This window comes from Capsicum annuum, chromosome 5, assembly GCF_002878395.1.
Source record: "Capsicum annuum cultivar UCD-10X-F1 chromosome 5, UCD10Xv1.1, whole genome shotgun sequence".
Lineage (NCBI taxonomy): Eukaryota > Viridiplantae > Streptophyta > Magnoliopsida > Solanales > Solanaceae > Capsicum > Capsicum annuum.
In genome coordinates this window covers 2,769,597-2,789,860 of record NC_061115.1, presented here as the reverse complement: position 1 = coordinate 2,789,860, position 20,264 = coordinate 2,769,597, and the positions used below count along the sequence as shown (strand labels likewise).

The window sequence follows — 20,264 nt, the reverse complement described above, 5'->3', positions numbered from 1 at the left end:
ATCTTGATTGGCTAAATGGTTACTTGTTTCAATCATTTTTTAACACCTTGCTTTATAAATTTGGTGAACTTTTTTTTTTGGAGTTTGTTGGGATTATTGAAGCTTTTTGGATTTGTTAGGATGTTGACTTAAGTGGCCAAAATATTATCCAATTTTCAAAGAGATTCATTCACTAAGTCTTAGAAATTATATTACTCTATCCATAAATGATTCCAATGACATAATACTAATATGGTGCACTTAGAATTCATCTCATTGGATGACACTTTGAAATAACATGTCCAAAAATAAAACACAAACATTTTTTATTCGACAAAGTTCCAATGAAAATAATTTGTCTCCCATTATTACTTATTATTCATCAAGTATTTTTTAAATTTTTTTTTGTCATATAATGAACGTGAGTTACTTTTGTCAATTGTGTGATGAGTGATAATAGGGGGGGAAATAAAGGTACAATGGAAGACACATATGTGACCTATGCATGTCGCCATTTTTAATGCATTGTGTCATAGGGCTCGTTTGGTATACTGGATAAGGAAAATAGTCTCGGAATAAAGTTTGAGATTAACTTTATCTCATGTTTGATCTGAGGTATTAACTATCCCGCAATCTCTTCTAAAATGATGAGATTATCTTACCATATGGAGGGTGGTAATAGTTCCATGAGATATCTATACTTATCATGTTCGATGTACCGTAGTGCATAGAACTATAACGTATTTGGCCAAACTTTTGAAAGTCGAAAATAAATTTTCACGAATAGAGGTGTTATCCCTTTTGGGTGTATAATGAGTCGAACAACTCCGTCCCAACGATCAACCATGAGCTCGTTGCTTGAGCTGGCCTAATACGATTTAGGTATCGCACAGTGAACAGATTGCGTCAAAGTACTCGCCACATAGCACTTACCGAAAGAAAAATAATCGTTTAATTTGACTTGATACTATCTTCATTCTACGTATCTTGTTAAATTACTCGTAAATCGTGCTGGATTAGCACAACTTCAGGGGGATACACATCCAGCCGAGGCAAATGGAGTACCAACCTACCAAAGGTGTCACGAGCGCTGGTGGGTTCTCGAGAGCACCTATACAGGGAACAAACTAATAACCCGGGGTGATCATCACCATCAGCACCTCACATCTCAAACGGTTGCTGTACAATTCAACTACAGGAACGGGTGGGTTCTCGAGAGCCTATACAGGGAACAAACTAATAACGCGGGGTGATCATCATCATCGGCATCTCACATCTCAAAACAGTGGAACACGTAGCCCAGTTGCTGTACAATTCAACTACAGGAACGGTTAAAAAGAGGACAAAGAAGTAGAAGGAATAGTTGCAGGTCCATGGTTACTACTTGGATGGACACCAAAAGTAGAGCAACAAAGCTAACATACAGTCGTTATACTAACTCGCATCGACGTGTTCTAATATTGACGCTACACAACCATCCTCCGAAAATATCAGAATAACTAGTATAGAAGTCGGGAAACTTTACAGCAAACGTTCATGCTGGTTCTTGAAAGTGCAGAACATATTTAGGTCTCCATAGCTTCTGCACTGGCATGATAGTTTTCCAGCTCCTTGTCAAGTTCTGCTGCTGACTTCTCAACGCCATTCTTCCTTCCCCTACCACCACGACCGCGTCCTCCACGTCCACGGCCACGACCGCGCCCACGTCCTGATGCATTACCCAAGCCACCATTGCCCCTTTGACTATACAACAAGATAAAACGACAATTAGTTTAGGATTACCAGCAATTGGTTACATTACATGGCATTACATTGTTAATAAGAAAGAGATTGCACTATCAAAGCAAAATAAAGCTGTGTAACATGCTTTATGTGATAGACGTTGGAAATTGCGGCGAAAATTAGATGTCAAAGCTCCCTTCGAAGATTCAATCTTGGAACAGCTCGAAATAGAACAGTAGCAATTCAATTAGCTATGCATAGAGACACAACTCCACTATCCGAAACATCACTCTACTCATATATCAACTAAGGGCTAGTCTCTGAAGAAACGCGTATAGCCACTCCCGACCACAACCCAGTAACCACACATCCAGAGAGGAAATAACTATGCATATGAGAAACTCACCTTGATCCACGATTAGCAGCAGATGCACCACCTCTTCCACGAGCTGAGCCCGGCCTGCACAACATATAGGCTTCACTTTAACTTGCAATATATAATTTGGACTGCATCACAGTCTACCAGACAAACATGGCGCTCACGCAAACAACAAGAGGTGCAAAGAGAGGACAAAATTAACAGTACATACATGACAACTGTCCTCCTTCCATTTACTCGTCCAACATCTACACGAGCTGATAAAGGAATGTCTGGCTTTGGAGCGATAATTTCTATCTTCATTGGCTTCCCATCCAACTGAACATTGTTGTATCTTTTAAGTGCTTGATATGCATCACTCCTCCTGGCGAAAACCACCTCAGCTGAACCCTATAAGTGATCAACAATCTCCCATCAATAGAACGCAAAAGACTATACAAGCATACCACAATACCTGGAGTATTGAATCCGAAAGAAACAATAATTGACAAGCCAATACAAGGACAAAAGATGCAGCAAAACAGCTACTTCGAACCAATTAATTCAGCACCAAAAACTAGCAGACGATGGGATGATGTACAAACAACCAACAGATAAATGCTGCCTTAACCACCTTGCAACTTCAAACAAAATGATATCTACTCCATCTCGAATAGCAGATGCTGTTATGCTTTGACACAATGCAATTATACCAATATAAGGGTTCAACATGAGTAAGGCTCTTAGATAGAAAGTAAAGGATATCTAGCATGTTACAAGTTGAAAGTAACTTTCAGATGTGGATCTCGCGTATTACTTTGGCTTACCGAAAATACTGAGGCCCATCATTGAAGTGGACAGATTGATATAATAGATGATACAGGTAACACAATAATTTCTGGTTTATTCTTGCGCAGAAGTTTATTGATGCAAATATGTATGCCATAGTACAAGAGAAAATTTTTATGATGACTACTTGCTAGATATTTCTCTCGTCTTGTAACTTGTAACGCTGGTTCACCCTTTAAATGAACTACTAATAATGAAAAATCAAAAAATGCATTTCTAAACCACGTCAAGCTTCAATCAACTAATTTCCTAGCGTGGTGTTTCCCAAAACATGTTGGTAATATTCCTTGAAACTATCATATACTTCATTATCTCTTCCTCCTAAACATGCTGCAACTCCAATCATTTATCATATTTATCACCAACTGATGAATAACTTGTTCATGTGATGATCTTGTAGCATGAATCAAAGTACATGTAAAACTTAGATTTAAATATGCAAAGATCAACTTACACTTGGGCGACCATTTTTGTCATAGTGGATAGCATACCGTATCAGTTCACCGATCTCGGAGAAGAGTTCCTGTGTGGCAAGTCCTTTTTTAACAGATCTTGAAAGATGTATATTGCAAAGAAGTATATATGTGAAAGACATGCTGAAGGTATACCCTTATATCTGAATTTGTCACTCCAACTTCCAAGTTGGAAACATACACCTTAGTGCCACTCTCTAGTCCTGATGATAACACCCCTGCAGCTCTAAGACTATCTTCAAGCAAGCCATTCTGCCATGGCATATTCTTGGTTCTGCGGAAATTCTGAAGCAAGAACGCCCAAAAGATATCCAGGTGTAAAGTTAAAAGTAAGCACGCTACCAAAAAATAAGACAAATTAACCATTCTTCAAGATTAAATCAGATATCACCAGTTTCCCATCGAACTAGGAGGAGTTTCTTACGTCGAATTGCTCAAAAAAGGAATGTAACCTAATAGAGAAATGGGAATGAACTATGCACAAAAAGTGTTGGTGGAAATGGAGGATTTGACCCACTGCACATCAACACGTCCTTACACAAAAGGTAAGAGCTCCACTTTTGATGTTCAGTGAAGGAAGCCACCTTTGCAGAAAGGCCATGTACTAGATCGTAACAGAAGATCTTGACACTGTAGCAGTTCCACATATTGCATTTGGATCCATCACGACAATCTCAAAGTGCAAACTCCCTTTTTAAACCAGTGGTGAGAAACTACAGCAATTGCTATTATATAGTGATGACAAGAGACGGTTAATAAAGTACACCCTCTAGATGTTATGGAAATTAAATCGTGAAAGCTCTTTAATTTTTCCAGTTATTGAAGCACCTCTAGCAACATGCTACAAAGAAGCCATGTATGCCAGAACAGGGCCACCTGAATATCCCGTTTTATCAAAATCCATTGCGAATTCCTGGAAGAAAACCCTTTCGAATGGAAGAAGTTTGAGGATCATCGATACTTGCACTACCATTTCAACAGCTTATTATGGCTGAACAGAAGTGGACTTTCTCCTTGGAGCCAAACATATCAATATCTCTTGAATGTCAATTCTAAAGCAAATATTCAGAGAACCTTCAGTTTCATTTCTAAAGCATATCAAATTGTCTAGGAAATGCAAAAGACTTCGACAGTTTCGAGCTTGCCTTGGCAATTCTGTTGGCAGATGGCCGAGCATTTACACCAAGTGCCCCTCTACGAGGAGCTCCTGTTGTTCTTCCACCTCTAAATGATCCTCCTTGCCCTCTTCCACGTCGGGCCCTGCCTTGTCCTCTACCTCCTTTCTCACTATTTCTCCTACTTTTTATCATATCTTCAAGAGTCATATCCAAGGAAGCCATGGAAGTATTCAGAACAATAAACCAGCAGCTAAAAGAATCAAATCTGTAAGCAAGAATAAAATAGTTATAAGTATTTGGTAGTAAGAATGGATGAAACGTAGAAACTAGAAGTAGAAACATTAGACAACATCCAGAGCAACGAAAATCAGAATACACTTGCTAACAAGTTAAGAAAATCCTATTCAATAACACTATGAATGTTACTCAAAAACACAGATGATTGGGCAAATGGACAGCGTCATCGACAATGCAAGTTTTATATCAACAAAGTAATCCGATAATTTCAGAAGTAATCAACAAAGTTTTATATCAAGAAAAGAAGTGCAGAATCTAATATCTAATCATTTGTGTAGTACATCTGCTCCCATGTTTAGCTCAATCAATTTAAGTACACTTGTAAACAAATATTGAAAAATCAGAGATCAATAAACCAAATAATTACGCCTCAAAGAATATGTTATTTAGCTCTCTACATTCATTCTTCAGCTTATTGAGGAAAACTTATAGTCATCGAGTCAAAAGATCGCAGGTCCACAATAATAGATAAACCTATTTCCAAAAGCAATCTGTCCCCAATTTATACAAATATGAATTAAATCCATGAAGAACTACAGCAAAAGAAAGAAAAAAGCATCAAACGTGATCTAAATAAACATGTACTAAACACACACATATACACGGAGTCACAGACAGATGTAAATCCGCAAATCAGCACACAGGTAATTCATCCATAATAAAAATTGGAAAAGCTACGTTACACGGATTACTTATTGGTTTCATGCCCAATCTGGATGTACAAATATCAAATAAGGGTATGTGCAATTCTTTGCCAATTCATCATGTATGCAAGAAATCACCACAAAAATCTCCTTTACCCATTCCACACCCGGTCAACACGGGTAAATACATACACCAATTCAAAAGACGGTCCATACAACAATAATGAAATCTAACCACACAGAGAGAGAAGTCCATCTGCGAACCAGCACACAGGTAAATCCGTCCTAACAAAGCTTGAACCTTCACAACCTATGTTACACGGATTTCTCAGCCGGTTCATACCCAACTCAGATGCACAAATATAAAATAACGATTTGTGCCATTTTTTGCTAATTCATCATGTATCCATGAAATCCACACAAAAAAATTTATTTACCAATTCCCACCAGGTCAACCAGGGGTAAATATATACAACAATACGAAAACCGATCCATACATCACACACACAGATGTGTACATCTGCAAATCAGCACACAGGCAAATTCATCCATAACGAAACTTGAAACTTTCCAACCTCTCACAGATATTCCTCAACGGATTCATACTCGACCCAGATGCGCAAATATCCGATACGTGTATGTCCAACTTCTTGCTAATTCATCATGTATTCAAGAAATCCACACAAAAAAAATTCCTTTACCCAATTCACACCCGGTCAACAGAGTTACATACATACATACATACATGTATACATACAACAACAACATATCCAATCTGCAAATCAGCACACAGACATAACAAAGGTGTTCCTTTACAACCAACATCACATGGACTCCCCTTCACGGATTCAAACCCAACCCAGATTCGCAAATAACAATTCCGATTATCTACAGTTTTTTACTAATTCATCGTATAATCAAGAAATCCACAAAAAAGATCTCCTTTACCCAATTCACACCAGGTCAACACAGCTACATACATACAATAACATATCCAATCTGCAAATCAGTACACATGTAAAGAACCTTCACAACCGCTCCAAATCCGAACCAAATTCCCAAAGATCAAACGCGGGTATACGTCATTTTTTGCTAATTCATCATATATTCAAGAAATCCACACAAGAGACCTCCTTTACCCAATTCACACCCGGTCAACACAGCGACATACATACAACAACAACAACATAATATCCAATCTGCAAATCAGTACACATGTAAATACATCCATATCAAAATTCAAACCTTCACAACCGCTCCAAATCGCAAATATCAAACATGGGTATACCCCATTTTTAGCTAATTCATCATGTATTCAAGAAATCCACACAAAAGACCTCCTTCACCCAATTCACACTCGGTCAACACAGCTACATACAACAACTACTCCAATCTGCAAACCAGCACACATGTAAATACATCCGTAACAAAACTCGAACCTTCACAACTGCTCCAAATCTGAACCAAATTCGCAAATATCGAACACAGGTATACCCCCATTTTTAGCTAATTCATTATGTATTCAAGCAATCCACATAAAAAAAAATCCCTTTCACCCACCCCTGCCCTCCTCCTAAGGATTAAAGAGTCCGTTTCCAAAAGACCCTCGACTGAAGTAACACATATCAAAGCAGCTAAAAAAAATATAAACATAAATTACAAAAACACAAAAACTACAACCACAACAACAATAACAATAACAACAACAACAACAACACAAAAACTACAACAATAACAATAACAACAACAACAATAAAAACAGGAATAACAATAATAATAGCGAGAAAAGAACTGAAAAATTACCAAGATCTGAAGCAAAAGAGCAAGAATTGAACAAATCTAGGATTCTTGAAGGAAGGTGTATCGAGAAATAGGTGAGGGGATGGTGGAAAAAGTGTAAAGATTTGAACTTTAATGGGTTAAAGATTGGATTTTTACTAATGGGGTCGAAGGAAATTCAAGAAAAGAGATTTGATCTAGAGGGAGGGAGATCTGTTAAGGGAATTTTGGAGGCAGCTTTAGGGATTTTTGGTGAATTTGTATACAAGATGGTAGAAGAGTAATAACGGGTAAGGAGTTTTGTAGGGGGTGGGGTGGGGTGGGGTGGGGTGGGGTGGGGTATGGGGGTAAGTGATTTGAGGTGAAAAATAATGACACGGTTTGGCCCATTATTGTTCATGAAATTCAAAGATGGGCTTTTTGATAGGCCCAAAATCTTTTTTTGACCAACAATATAAATTCCGACGGTATTACAGAAAATCTCGACATTTATAATTATTAAATTTTAATTTTGAGTCTATCAAAATATATAATTAACTCCCGATTTACTCAACAAAGATAGATTTTTTCCTTTGTAAAGATACATAATTAGCTTCCGACGAAATACATAATTAACTCCCGATATATCCAACGAAGATAGATCTTTTCCTTTGTAAAGATACATAATTAGCTTTCGATACATATTTTTTGATTTTGGGTCCATCGACACAATACATCCGATGAAGATACATTTTTTTTCTTGTAAAAGATACATAATTAGCTTTCGATATATCTTTAAAAAATATTTCGAGTTTATCGATATACATAATTAGCTTCTCGATACATCCGATGAAGATACATAATTGGTTGAGATTTTTATAATTACTTTGTAAGAGTGAAAATTAGTGTAAATATAGTAAGTTGAGGTGTATGTTTATGTTATTTTAGCTTTTTTGTTTTTTTGGCAACTCCCACAAACTCTGCCTTTAGGTTGAGCACTTTGCGGTAACTTTCTCAGTGTGTAATAGCTCGTAAATCACATAAAAGATACAAACTGCACTAAGCAAGCTGCATGCAATGAGCTCGTGTTGAGTGGCAGACGGAGACTGGATTCGATTCCACCACTTCCTAACCACTCAATCATGCCTTTGCAGGCAATTTTTGATATCTCTTATCGTCTGTTTATTTTGATTTGGTTATCGCACTGTTTCATTATTGTTGTTGTTCTTTTACTAAAGGCATAATATATAAATGTGTCTTTTAACTTAACCTTAGTTGGCATTTATGCCCTCCAACTCTAGTATGTAAAAGTAGTCACTCAAACTTGTATAAAGTTGAATAGGTAAACATATGTTAGATGACATCGATGTCAGATGAAACCAAGTTAAATGACACGTTTATTTATGATGCTTTTTCTAATTACTATGTACTATAACTTTCCTTATTAGTTGTCATGTTTTCTTTGCTTCAGTATTTTATTCTCGGTAACTGTTTTAATTTGCTACACTTAAGTTGATGATCTTTTAGAAGTGATTTCTTTGTCTCTATGAGGTGAGATAAAATGGCATGCATTCTATTCTGGTCAGACCTGACCTTTTGAATTGCACATGATGTTGTTATTTGGGCCTCACTTGATAGGTTAGGGCCCAACATCTGCAAGTACAAAACAATGCCATTTTGGGCCTTGTAATTCATTAAAAGGTTTCTGGCCCAAATGCTTTTTGGGCCTTTGTTTTCTCCAATATTTCATTGTAGCTGGTTCCAGAGCAATGGCAAATAGGGTTGGGTGTTCGGTCGGTTCGGTGTATTTGTTTAATATCGATTCGGTTTTCAGATTGACAAAAATAACATCCGTAACTAAATCAAAATAAATTTGGTTTGGTTCGATTTTTACAAATTCGGTTCGGTTATTTCGAATTTTTATTTCGATTTGAAATATTAAAGTAGTTAGCCTCTCATTTTCATAACTGAACATTTAAAATTGATGGGTTTTTTTAGAAAAATTATTTTTTTCAAACCTGTTTTTCATTCCTAAATATAAATAACTATAAATAACTCAACATGGATGAAATGAAATGAAATAATCATAAGCTTAACATAATACATAACGTCATTAATCATTACATAAAATATAACCTTGCATAAATAGTCTACAAAATAACACAAAACTCATAAAACAGTCCATAAAACAACATACTTTCTGCATATATAGTCCATAAAACAGTCCAAAGTCACCAAAATAGTCCATAAAATATTTGAGTCACTAAAACAATCCATAAACAGCCTGCGGCGTATGCAAATTTGCTGTTAAATGTTAATTGTGAATTTGAATTACTAAATATTATATATATATATATATATATAATAAAATATATATTATTTATTTATTTATAAAATTTTGGTTTTCGGTTTAGCCAATTTTTTTAAAAAATAAAAAACGAAAATCGAACTGAAAAACCAAAATTTTAAAATTACAAATTGAATCTGATCGGAAAAATCGAAACCAAAATTAAATTTCAGTTTGATTTTTTATTTTTTTCGGTTTAAACCAAAATATGCCCACCCCTAATGACAAAGCTATTTTCGTGTAATTTATAGATCACAGTTCGAGTTGTGAAAGCAACTAGTAATGCTTACAACTAGTACATTATCTACGTCTTTCATTTATGCATGCAACCTCTAAAAAAGGAATGCTCATGACATCCTTAGTCGATCATACATCGGAATAGAAGAGGAAAGTGAAGAGCTTTATAAAGTAGAGTATATCACGAATTCACATCGTACATACATTTTTGGGATCGATGATGGTGTAGCCAAAGGGACAAATATATAATACGCATCATGAGTTTTGATCGTGATAAATATACTATCAAAGCGAGACGCTCCTTCATGACAAAGGACGGGTCAAAGAGAAGGACTTACAGACTTTTAGGTTGGCAAGTTTCTGAAGAAGGTGCATAGAACACTTTAAACAAATCTCACATCACAAAAAGAGAGAAAAATAAAAACTATATAAAACATATCACAAATTCACGTGATACGCCACTTTTAAGCTTGATTAATCTGTAAAACTAGTTATTCCAAAGCGAACAATACATGTCATCAGCTTAGATCGCGATATTCGATGTCCAAAAGAGTAGCCACCGGCCACACATATTTATTTTACTAATTTTAGCCAAAAAACTATAGTGGAGAAGACTAATCAATTCTTTTAGAAAATCTTATAATTTTCAATACTTTTTTTTATGTTATCCAAAAAAAACTTTTTCTTCCTTGTGGAAAACTTTAACAAGAAAAAGGGACTAACTATAATTAATTTAGAATTTTAGATACATAAAGAAAAACAATGAAAGAGAATTTTGTCACAAATGGCCATATAGTTATTGGGCATCACATGAACTTTATTGGAAAAAATAAATAAATTGTACCTCATCAATCAACATCATTATAATTTCATTTTTGCACTTTTCACCAAAGAGTTCTTGTTGAAAAAAAAGTGGACAATTAGTTGCTTTTTGGATGTTTATGCAAATGAATCATTTAATAACTTAATTAATGGTCCACAAAGCATCCTTTTGCTTTTAATTAAATAAGGAATCAAAATATAATGGAATATACAATTTTATTAAATTAAGAGATAATACCCTATTACCCCCGAACTATATTCAAAACGGCAGAGAGACACCTCAACTTAAAGGGGATCCTATCCCCCCCTTAAACTAATTAAAAGTGTAATTTTGACACCCTCAGTGCCTACGTGGCACATACGTAATACAACATACTGAAGTGTCCACGTAGGCACTAAGGGTGTCAAAATTACACTTTTAATTAGTTCAGGGGCTTTAAATTGAGGTGTGTCACAGTCGTTTTGGGTATAGTTCAGGAGGATAATAGGGTATTTCTCTAAAATTAACAATTTGATGTTCGCTGTCTTTTGATCAGACTAATTTGAATTTATATCAAGTACGTAAGTCCACATAAAGGATAACGTGTTCGCTTGAATTCAAAACGTCTAGTTAAAGGTAAAGAAATTTCAATTACCTCACTACACTAACTCATGGATTAGTACTCCCTTTATTCTAAAATAGCTATTACATTTCACTTTTCGAAAGTAAATTTAATTGATTTTCAAAGATAAATTGAATTAGATTAATTATTTAATAATTTAAAATAAAAACTAGAATTTAAATAACGACATAACGAAAGGTATTGTAACTGTCCTATGATGAAAAATATTTATTTTAAAAATAATGATCAAATTTTATATAGTTTGAATCTCAAAAATTTTAAACACAAAATAAATTTGTCTAAAATTACTTTTTATCTTCCACGGTATGTTATTAACAACCTATAATTCAGTATTTAATTTAATTTCCAACTTTACATTTAAAATTAATTTAATATACAGAAGCTTGTTTATAAGTTGTGATTTTTCCACCATGGTGAGTTTATTTTATATATTTTAGCCTTACCTTTTAGTTTTTTTCTCCTTTTGCTTTACAATCTAGAAGGAAACTTTACCTATACAACAAGCAAACCTCAACCAACAATAATTCTTTTTCTTTTAATTCTTCAAAGTAAATTTAACTATTCAAAAGCAAATTCAAGATTTAGCATTAAATTCGTCATAGTTTTAAAATTGCAAGTTTGGATATGATATTTTTATACATATTAAGTGGATTTTTAACACAATAAAATAACGTTTGAATTAAAGTCATTAGGTTTTGTCGAACGAATTGGTAGAAATATAGCTTAGCTAAATTCTATAAAACAATTGGAACTAACTACGAATTTCGTTGCTATTATATTCATCTTTATTATTTAAATAAATATCCTATTTAATGTAATGTTTGAACTCATTAAAATAAGGTATACGCGCAAGGCGCGTACATCTAAACTAGTTTATCTTAAAATTACTCATAGCTAACATAATTGTTTGATAATTCATTGCCAAATAAATCAGCAACAATTTTTTTTAATATATATATTTCTGTCTTTTAATCGTGTATATATAATTAAATAAAAGCCCCAACTGATATAAAACAGGTAAAATGAGAACATATATTTGAAATCTAGAACTTACTTTTTGAATAAGGAGATAGTGGTATGCACTGCGTACATATTACCCTCCTCAGACCTCATTTTGTGGAAATACACTGGGTCTGTTGTTGTTGTTTTCATTTTTGCTTGTCATTTTTGGTATATAAAAAAAATTAAATATTTTTTTTTCAAGTTTTACCCTTAACGTTAATTACTTATTTTTGAAATTATTTTTCAATATATAACTCTAAAACATCAGTTAATAAGGATAATATAGTGAAATAATAACATCAATTATTATTTATTATTTTCTTAATGAGCGAGTCAAATCTGAGGACAAATAAACACACACAAAGGAAGTATAACTATATAAGCAAATTAAAATAAGCTTAATTATTTCTGCAAAGACCAAAATTTTAATGGATCTGAAAATCAATAATCAAGGTGCAATAAATTCAAAGTAGAGAATAATTTTATGAGTTGCCATTTATGAAAATATGGTTTTACACTATGGTATGGAAGTATACCAGGTTTTTATTATTCTATACGAGTATCAAATTCAGAATTTAAAATTGAGATAATACCTGAATTTTGATCGGATTTTCAGTTGAGCATATTGAACTTTGCAGGGGTCCTATTACCCCCTAGACTTTTTTTTATTCCGTTTTTTAATAACATATATCTGTCCACCTGGACACATGTAAATATGATGTTGACGCGTGTATTACATCGTCATCTGCCAAAAAATACAGGTGTAAAAATGAGATTGACGCGTGTATTACATCGCCAACCCCCGAAACTGGGTATAGCGTTTCGGCCTTCAGGGGGAATTAAATCTATTTTAAAAAGTCTAGGGGATAATAGGACCCCAGCAAAGTTCAGTATGTTCAACTGAAAATCCGGTTAAAGTTCAGGTATTTTTGTGAGTATTATCCCTTTAAAATTTATGAGTTTTTATAATAATATCTTCAAATTAATATATAATAATAATCGAGTTCACGAGCAAATATTTATAAATATCTAGGGGATTCCTTAATACAAATACAACTCTTAAGAAAAAGTTAGTGAATTTATATTAACTCATAAATTACATGATAATTTTATGTAAGAGTTTACAAATGGTGAGATTAATAATCTAAAAATTAAAACAATGCCATAAAATTTCCTATTTTTTTTTTAATAATTTAATACAATATGCTTAATGACCTAACATACACTAGGGGTTAGGTAACTATTGTCAAACATTTAGACTTACCACCCCCTAAGAGTGGTTATTTTTATGACAAATTACAAATTAAAGTTCCAATTAAGTCAGCTACAATTACCAAAACACCTCTATTTGGAACTACTAAATATTAATTTCTTTGTCCAACAATACTTGTTCATTACTGATTTAACATACAGAATAAGAAATAATAAATAAGATGGATAATTTTACTATAGTATCCTTTGAACATAATGAACTCAATGCCTCGGAAAATGCAATAAGTGATAAATATATTTAATATCAACGATCGATTGGGTAGAAAAAAATAAATTATTCATTGATTTTTCAAACTAAACAAATATTATTGAAAGGAGGAAGTATTAAACTACTTATTTTATTCCTACCTCTGTTATATAGAAAGGATGTACCATAGGGGCGGAGCTACCCTTAGACTAGGGGTTCATCCGAACCCCTTTGATGAAAAATTATATTATTTATACATGGTTAAAAATATTTTTTTTTTTATATATAGTAGATGTTAACTCTCTTCGATTAATTTGTACGTTTACTACTGAAGCACTTTAATGAAAATCTTAACTCTGCCACTAACATACGATAATATAATAGTTTAAAATTATACCATCACTGTAAAAAAATCTTACACCATCAATGTCATATTTACCTGTGGTAATAAGTAATTGTCCTAATTTTAGGATTATATAAGTCATACATTAGAGGCTTACATGTAAACATTCTTTGAATGACTATAGTGTAAAAAACACTTTACATTGAAGATATATATAACTATTCTGGATGGGGTCCTTTTCCGGATTCTGTCCATAACGAGATTTTTAGTGCGACGGATTTCCTTTTTTTTTTTTTTTACATATTAACATCCTTTGAATGATTTAATAGTATAAAAAATACTTTACACTGATAATGTATATAACCTAAACTCTACAATCATATCACTCATCACCAATAAGGTCATTCATCGACAAATGAACTACAGTCAAAATTTTCTATAACAATCATTCTATATAATAATAGTTCACTATGAAAAGCCAAGTTTTCTTTATAATCGATTTTTGATACTATGTTATATTATATATTTTCTATAATAACATTTCACTATAGTATCCAAAAGCTGAGAGGTTTGACATTATTAAGTAGTTTTCATTAAAAAAAAAAAACTCCAAATTTTCATATGACCATTTTAAAAACCCCAAACACAAATAAAAAAAATCCATAAAGTTGAGAAGAATTGGTAATTGCTTCCTTCATTTCTTTTTCTAAGTGCATGATTTATTTTTCATGAGTCAATTTGATTAATTTTTCAAAGCTAAATAAAATTAAATTAATTCTTTTTTTTTTAAATTAAAATTTAGATATTCAAAAACTAAATGAAAAATATTATAAATTTTAATTTTCTTTTTCCCACTTTAATTAAGAAATACATTTAATAAATGCTGATCAAACTTTGTATCGTTTGAATTAAAAAAAATATACACTTATTTAAGAATGAAGTAAGTATTATATTTTCCATAAAAAGTAGTTCAAGAAACTCCAAATATTCATACTAGTACCATATTTAAAACACCAAACACAAATTACAAAAATCCATAAAGTTGAGAAGAATTTGGTAAGTGCCACCTTAATATAAAATAAGTAATTAAATGGTCCATTTTTCAAAGGTTCAAACTCCTAGCAAATGCTTATAAATACATGAGAGAGAGAGGCCATTGTTGAAAGCAAAAGTAATACTACTATTTGAAAGAAAATGAATTAAAACTATACTCTTATTGTCTTTCCAAAGGTATGTTGATTTTCTTCTTAATTCCTCCTTCTTGTTTTTATTTTGGTTGAACGAGAGCCTCGGAGTAACTGGTAAAGTTGTTGTCATGTGATCAAGAGGTTACGAGTTCAAATCGTGTAAACAGTGCCTCGCATAAATGTGAGGCTGTGTACAATAGACCCTTATGGTCCGACCTTCTCCAAACTCCGCACATAGAGGGAGCTTTAGTACACCAGACCGTACTTATTTTTATTTGGTTGAAAAGGAGCTTCGGAGTAACTAATAAAGCTGTTGTCATGCGATCATGAGTTCAAATCGTGAAAGCAGTACCTTGCAGAAACATAAGGTGACGAGGTTGTATACAATAGACCTCGACCTTCTCCGAATTCTGCACATAAAGCAAACTGCCGTTGTTTTTATTTGTTTCATTATGTTATATTCTTGTGTAAAAACCATGGATTTATATCCATGTTACATACGCTCACAATCTAAATCTTTTTTTTTCGTACTATCAGTGAAATTTAATTTGTTTCTTTTTTATAGTTATCGTATTATTTTTAGTTGCTACTATTTTTTTCTGCATTGTTTTTTTATATTATTTTCTTTATTACTGTATTCTCTTTTCTTACCGATTTTGATATGTTTTGTGTACATATTTACCCTCTCCAAATTTCACTTGTAAAATTAGATTACACTGAATATGTTATTGTCGTATAGTGAATTTTAACTTGTGATACCAAAACCATTATTATATGCTTATCAAGAGATTTATATGTAATCAATGTATAAGTAATCTGATTATGTAAATATTTTTCATACCAATTAAGGTATCTTTTGTAGGAAAAATATGAAGAAAGATTGGTGTAAGAGACAATGGTGTTTTATTCTTGGATTATTGGGAATTGTTCTTCTGGTATTTCTGCTAATTGAATGTTTAAGAACAAGGTATTGTTTCTGTTTTTTAATTATCTAGCATTTTCTATTTGGTTTATGTTGTTCAAATTCTTTAAAAATGTCGATGGGTATAATGTGTGTTAAATTCTTCAAAAAGGGTACATTTTTTAAGGATTTAATATGGATGTAATAATATTTTTGAAGAGTGCGAGGATAACTGAAAAGAACTATAGTTGTCTTGTTATCTTCGTTGTTCTGTCAATGAGTGAGTATCTAGAGAATTGGAATTGTTTTTTTGTCTGTTGTTGTTGTTGTCTTTTAAGGTAGTGCTGTTCTTTTCTTGCCTTTTTAGAGGGGTTGGGGTTGGGGAGGTTACATTCATATTTGATAAACCTATTGAGACCTCGATTAATCTGAATTCACGCTGCATAAGGTCTATCTTAGAGGAAAAAGTTCCCTAATAAGACTTTTTTTTTTTTTTATTATTAATCAAACACGCGTGATTTTTTTGTTGGTGGTCTTTTTTTTTTTCTTTTTTTTTTTGTTTGGGGTGGGGGGTGGGGTGTTCTTCGTATTTGATACTCGTATTGAGACCTCAATTGATCTGAATTCATGTTGCATAAGGTTTATCTCAGGGTAAAGCGTTCTCTAATAGGATTTTTTTTCATATTTAGGACTCAAACTCAAGACCTCCGATAGCTTTGTCATGTTTTCTTTTTTCGGTTAACAAGACTTGCATTAAAGAAAATTAAGAAAGTTGTTTACCCAATCCTGAGGAGAAACATTACATTCTTTAATAGTTCTAACAAAATAAGTTCCTACAATGCCTGCTCACACAGCCCGATGTGCACACATCGGTGAAATTTCAAAAAAAGTCGTCTCCAGTTGAATATCTGAGTCGGCTCCTAACTTTATCAATGCATCAGTTACTCCATTTTATTCTCTATAGCAATAGAACACCATCGAATTTCCTAATCTTCTTAGTTTTGATATGCAATCACCAGCTACATGAAGATAACATAGATAAAACTTCGAGTAAATCAATTTTTATATCAATGGGAAGTAAGTTGAACTTCTTTTTTATCATTTGGTTTAACTTTTGTGTATTAATAATAAGAACATTAATGTTTGATATCATATCTTCCAATTAACTTTTTTTTTTTAATTCATGTTTGATATCTGCTTTGAGATTCGATTGATTTGAATTTACGTCAGAAGCCCTTTAGGTCAAAAAACTTAGTCAAATGTGATTTTATTCTCACAAGTCTAACTCGAAAATCAAGATTTATAATTAAGATTTAAAAATAAATAAATACTTATCATTTCACCGTAACTTTTTGTGGTCTCCAACTAGTTAAAATTTTGAAAGCACACAAGTTGTTTTCACCTTTTTGGTACTTTAATTGATGGGCTCCTGACTTATTAGTTTCTTCTACTTAGAGAAAAGTATATTTTACTTTATGAAATAAAAATAACAATGTTATACTTAATGCTAAATATTTTAGAATTTTATATTACTAAAGTGTATAGTGGATAATGCTTTGTAGCTTAAAACTTAAAAAGTAATTAGTTTCTACCATAATTAGCCTATTAATATATGGCCCCCTACCCCTTTTCCTAGAAAAGAACATATAATAATAAATATATAAATTATAGTGGTTTGAGATTAGAGTCTAACGTAACGATAATAACATAATCAATATAATCAATATATTTTTATAAAGTGGTATATGAAAAAGGTAGAGTAAATATAATGTGTATTATTACCGCAAAAGTTAGACCTCTGGCTCGAGACAAAAACAATCATTAGGAGTCGAACGTAACAACAATAACATAACCAGTATATTCTCATAAAGTGGTATCTGGAAAAGGTAATGTAAACATAATCTGTATCACTACTGCAGAAGTGAGACCCCCGACTCAAGACAAAAACAATCATTAAGAGTCTAACATAAAAACAATTAACTCCTGTTTTAAATTTATCGGTCATGTTTTTTTAGGATGGGATTTCGACTATTTTATTGTTTTATGTCTTAAAATATAATTATTTTTTCATTAAATATTATAAAAAATAATTAATATTATCTGTTTTTAATGTCTCTTAAAACAGTTATTATAGCTCAAAAGTGAGGAGACAACAACTCACTTTGTCCCACAATAATGTTTAATTACTTTTAATCCTATTTAATTATCATCTTACCTATCTTTTATGCCTAATTATTCCAAATAATACTCCCTCGCCCACCCTCCTAAATTCGAACGACGTTGAGCAAGAGGGTACCTTATACCTAAAATCGAGACAATTAAATAGGCATAGAATACATAGAAGTGTGAATTTACGAGATAATTTTCTTAAGGAACTTGACAAAATAGCATCGTAATTTTATAAGAGGGGTGTTTTTGGTTTCAAATGTTTTTTTTTTTTAAACGAAAAAAAGCTAATGTTTGTATCTTATTTACCCTTGTCTTCACTACTACTTAATTAATGTTGAAGAGAGGCAAAAAATAATACATACAAGTATGTCCAACTTTTAAAAATCACTTATTATTGACACAGTCAAAATAATGTTTATGTTAGCGTTTGTGACCCGAATTTTGTTGATCCGGCCCTGAAAAGATCGCGATGCGACCTATGTTTGAGATTTTTTGGGGGTCTGTGGTTGTACCTGTATGTTTTTGGGCTTCGAGTTTTCTTGTACGCACGTATTATATAAGTGCAACTTAGAGGGTTGGTTTTAATATGACGGTTTTCGTGTGTTATAGAGAACTTGGTCTCCTCCTTGTATTCCTCTCCGATATAGTGAATTTCTCCTGCTCTACCCGTGGTTTTTTCCGTCAAGGGTTTCCACGTAAATCTGTGTGTTCATCTTGTTTTTCTTTTGCTTATCATATTGTTTATTCCTGTTTGATTTCATAACAGTTTAGTGGCAATTAGTTAACGATAATAGCTTAACTACAATTGAATTATACTTTTAAAGGCTATTATTAGTGACAGCTACATTTTAACACTTTTTTATAAATGCCTCTAAAACTTATATATAGCGACATTTGATTTAATAACAATTAACTAATGCCGGTAAAAGCTTAAACATTCTTTTTTAAAGTGCATATTTATTATCGCTAAAGTTTTTATTGTTATTTTCACATGGATTTTTAGTTTTTTATATTTGTTTTTCAGGAGAAATATTCAGAAGAGCATCAATTTGGACATGCAATTCTACCCTCCAGTACAATTAATTAGACTAAAAAATCATGTAAGTGATTTTAGCTACATAAATCTACAGGGTGATCAATTGAACATTTTTTATTTCGAAAATATTTTAGTGAAAATTCTGACTCTGTCGCTGATTATAATAAAAAAATATTTTTATCCCTTTTGTAGGTGTTGGTTGATAATGGAATATTGAACATCACATTTTCTTGTCCAGAGGGAATGATTACTAGTATACAATATAATGGCATTGATAATTTGTTGGAAAATAAAAATAAAGAAAATAATAGAGGATATTGGGATATTGTTTGGAAAAAAGCAGAAAAATCAGGAAACATCTATGACAAGTAAGTTTTTTTTTTTTTTCTTCTTAATTTCTAATTAAGATAAATAATATTTGATGGATAAAAAACTCAAATTATTTTTGTTTTCTAATTTTTGCATTTTATGATTTATTGTAGACTTGAAGGGACAAAGTTTGAAATTATATTGCAAGATGAAAATCAAGTAGAGCTTTCATTCAAAAGGATTTGGAAGACATTAAATTCTTCAAGTCTTTCTATGAATATTGACAAAAGGTGAAGTGTAAGTCTTTAATCCTTGCCTTAATTACCACTAATATGTTTCATTTTTTTAAAATTTTTTTTGGTGACTTTATTTTTTAATGATTGATCACATTATTTTTTTTCCAAATAGAAAACCATAAAGATTAATTAAAGTTGGGCAAACAACATAAATCACGACGATTTGAAGCTTAATTACAGCAAATATCAACATTTTTTTTAACTGCTGAAAATCTTGATTTTGGGTTTGTCAAGATACATAATTATTTTCTGATACATCCAACGAAGATACCTTTTTTTCTTTATAAAGATACATAATTAACTCTCAATACATTTTTTTCAATTTTTGATCTATC

The 20,264-nt window shown here is 32.2% G+C and overlaps 2 protein-coding genes across 3 annotated transcripts; one reads left to right on the top strand and one right to left on the bottom strand.

Moving 5' to 3' along the window:
* Positions 1–1,229: 1,229 nt before the first annotated feature.
* LOC107870140 (THO complex subunit 4D) lies at positions 1,230–7,559 on the bottom strand. 2 transcript variants are annotated; one of them, XM_047412417.1, is made up of 8 exons: positions 7,244–7,504; positions 6,686–6,833; positions 4,527–4,764; positions 3,517–3,666; positions 3,363–3,431; positions 2,292–2,470; positions 2,108–2,161; positions 1,230–1,722 (listed from the first exon to the last, which is right to left on the bottom strand). In XM_047412417.1, exons 3-8 carry the CDS (start codon positions 4,719–4,721, stop codon positions 1,545–1,547), a joined length of 825 nt encoding a protein of 274 aa, XP_047268373.1. In that variant the 5' UTR covers positions 4,722–4,764; positions 6,686–6,833; positions 7,244–7,504; the 3' UTR covers positions 1,230–1,544. The 2 variants fall into 2 exon arrangements, with proteins under 2 accessions (XP_047268373.1, XP_016572056.1); XM_016716570.2 differs by lacking the exon at positions 6,686–6,833 and having other exon boundaries at positions 7,244–7,559.
* Positions 7,560–15,146: 7,587 nt separating this feature from the next.
* On the top strand, positions 15,147–20,149 carry LOC107871520. The gene is made up of 5 exons (XM_047412416.1): positions 15,147–15,261; positions 16,068–16,185; positions 19,313–19,388; positions 19,517–19,692; positions 19,807–20,149. Exons 2-5 carry the CDS (start codon positions 16,088–16,090, stop codon positions 19,925–19,927), a joined length of 471 nt encoding a protein of 156 aa, XP_047268372.1. The 5' UTR covers positions 15,147–15,261; positions 16,068–16,087; the 3' UTR covers positions 19,928–20,149.
* The last annotated feature ends 115 nt before the right edge of the window (positions 20,150–20,264 follow it).

What these genes read in the sequence shown, in the direction of transcription:
- LOC107870140 (XM_016716570.2), bottom strand. Translation starts at nt 4,721, where the DNA reads ATGGCTTCCTTGGATATGACTCTTGAAGATATGATAAAAAGTAGGAGA. An exon ending in CTGCCAACAGAATTGCCAAG is followed by an intron (nt 3,667 to 4,526) that starts GCAAGCTCGAAA and finishes TTCTTGCTTCAG; the next exon opens with AATTTCCGCAGAACCAAGAA. An exon ending in ACAAAAATGGTCGCCCAAGT is followed by an intron (nt 2,471 to 3,362) that starts GTAAGTTGATCT and finishes GATCACTTATAG; the next exon opens with GGTTCAGCTGAGGTGGTTTT.
- LOC107871520 (XM_047412416.1), top strand. Translation starts at nt 16,088, where the DNA reads ATGAAGAAAGATTGGTGTAAGAGACAATGGTGTTTTATTCTTGGATTA. An exon ending in TAATTAGACTAAAAAATCAT is followed by an intron (nt 19,389 to 19,516) that starts GTAAGTGATTTT and finishes TCCCTTTTGTAG; the next exon opens with GTGTTGGTTGATAATGGAAT. An exon ending in TCAGGAAACATCTATGACAA is followed by an intron (nt 19,693 to 19,806) that starts GTAAGTTTTTTT and finishes GATTTATTGTAG; the next exon opens with ACTTGAAGGGACAAAGTTTG.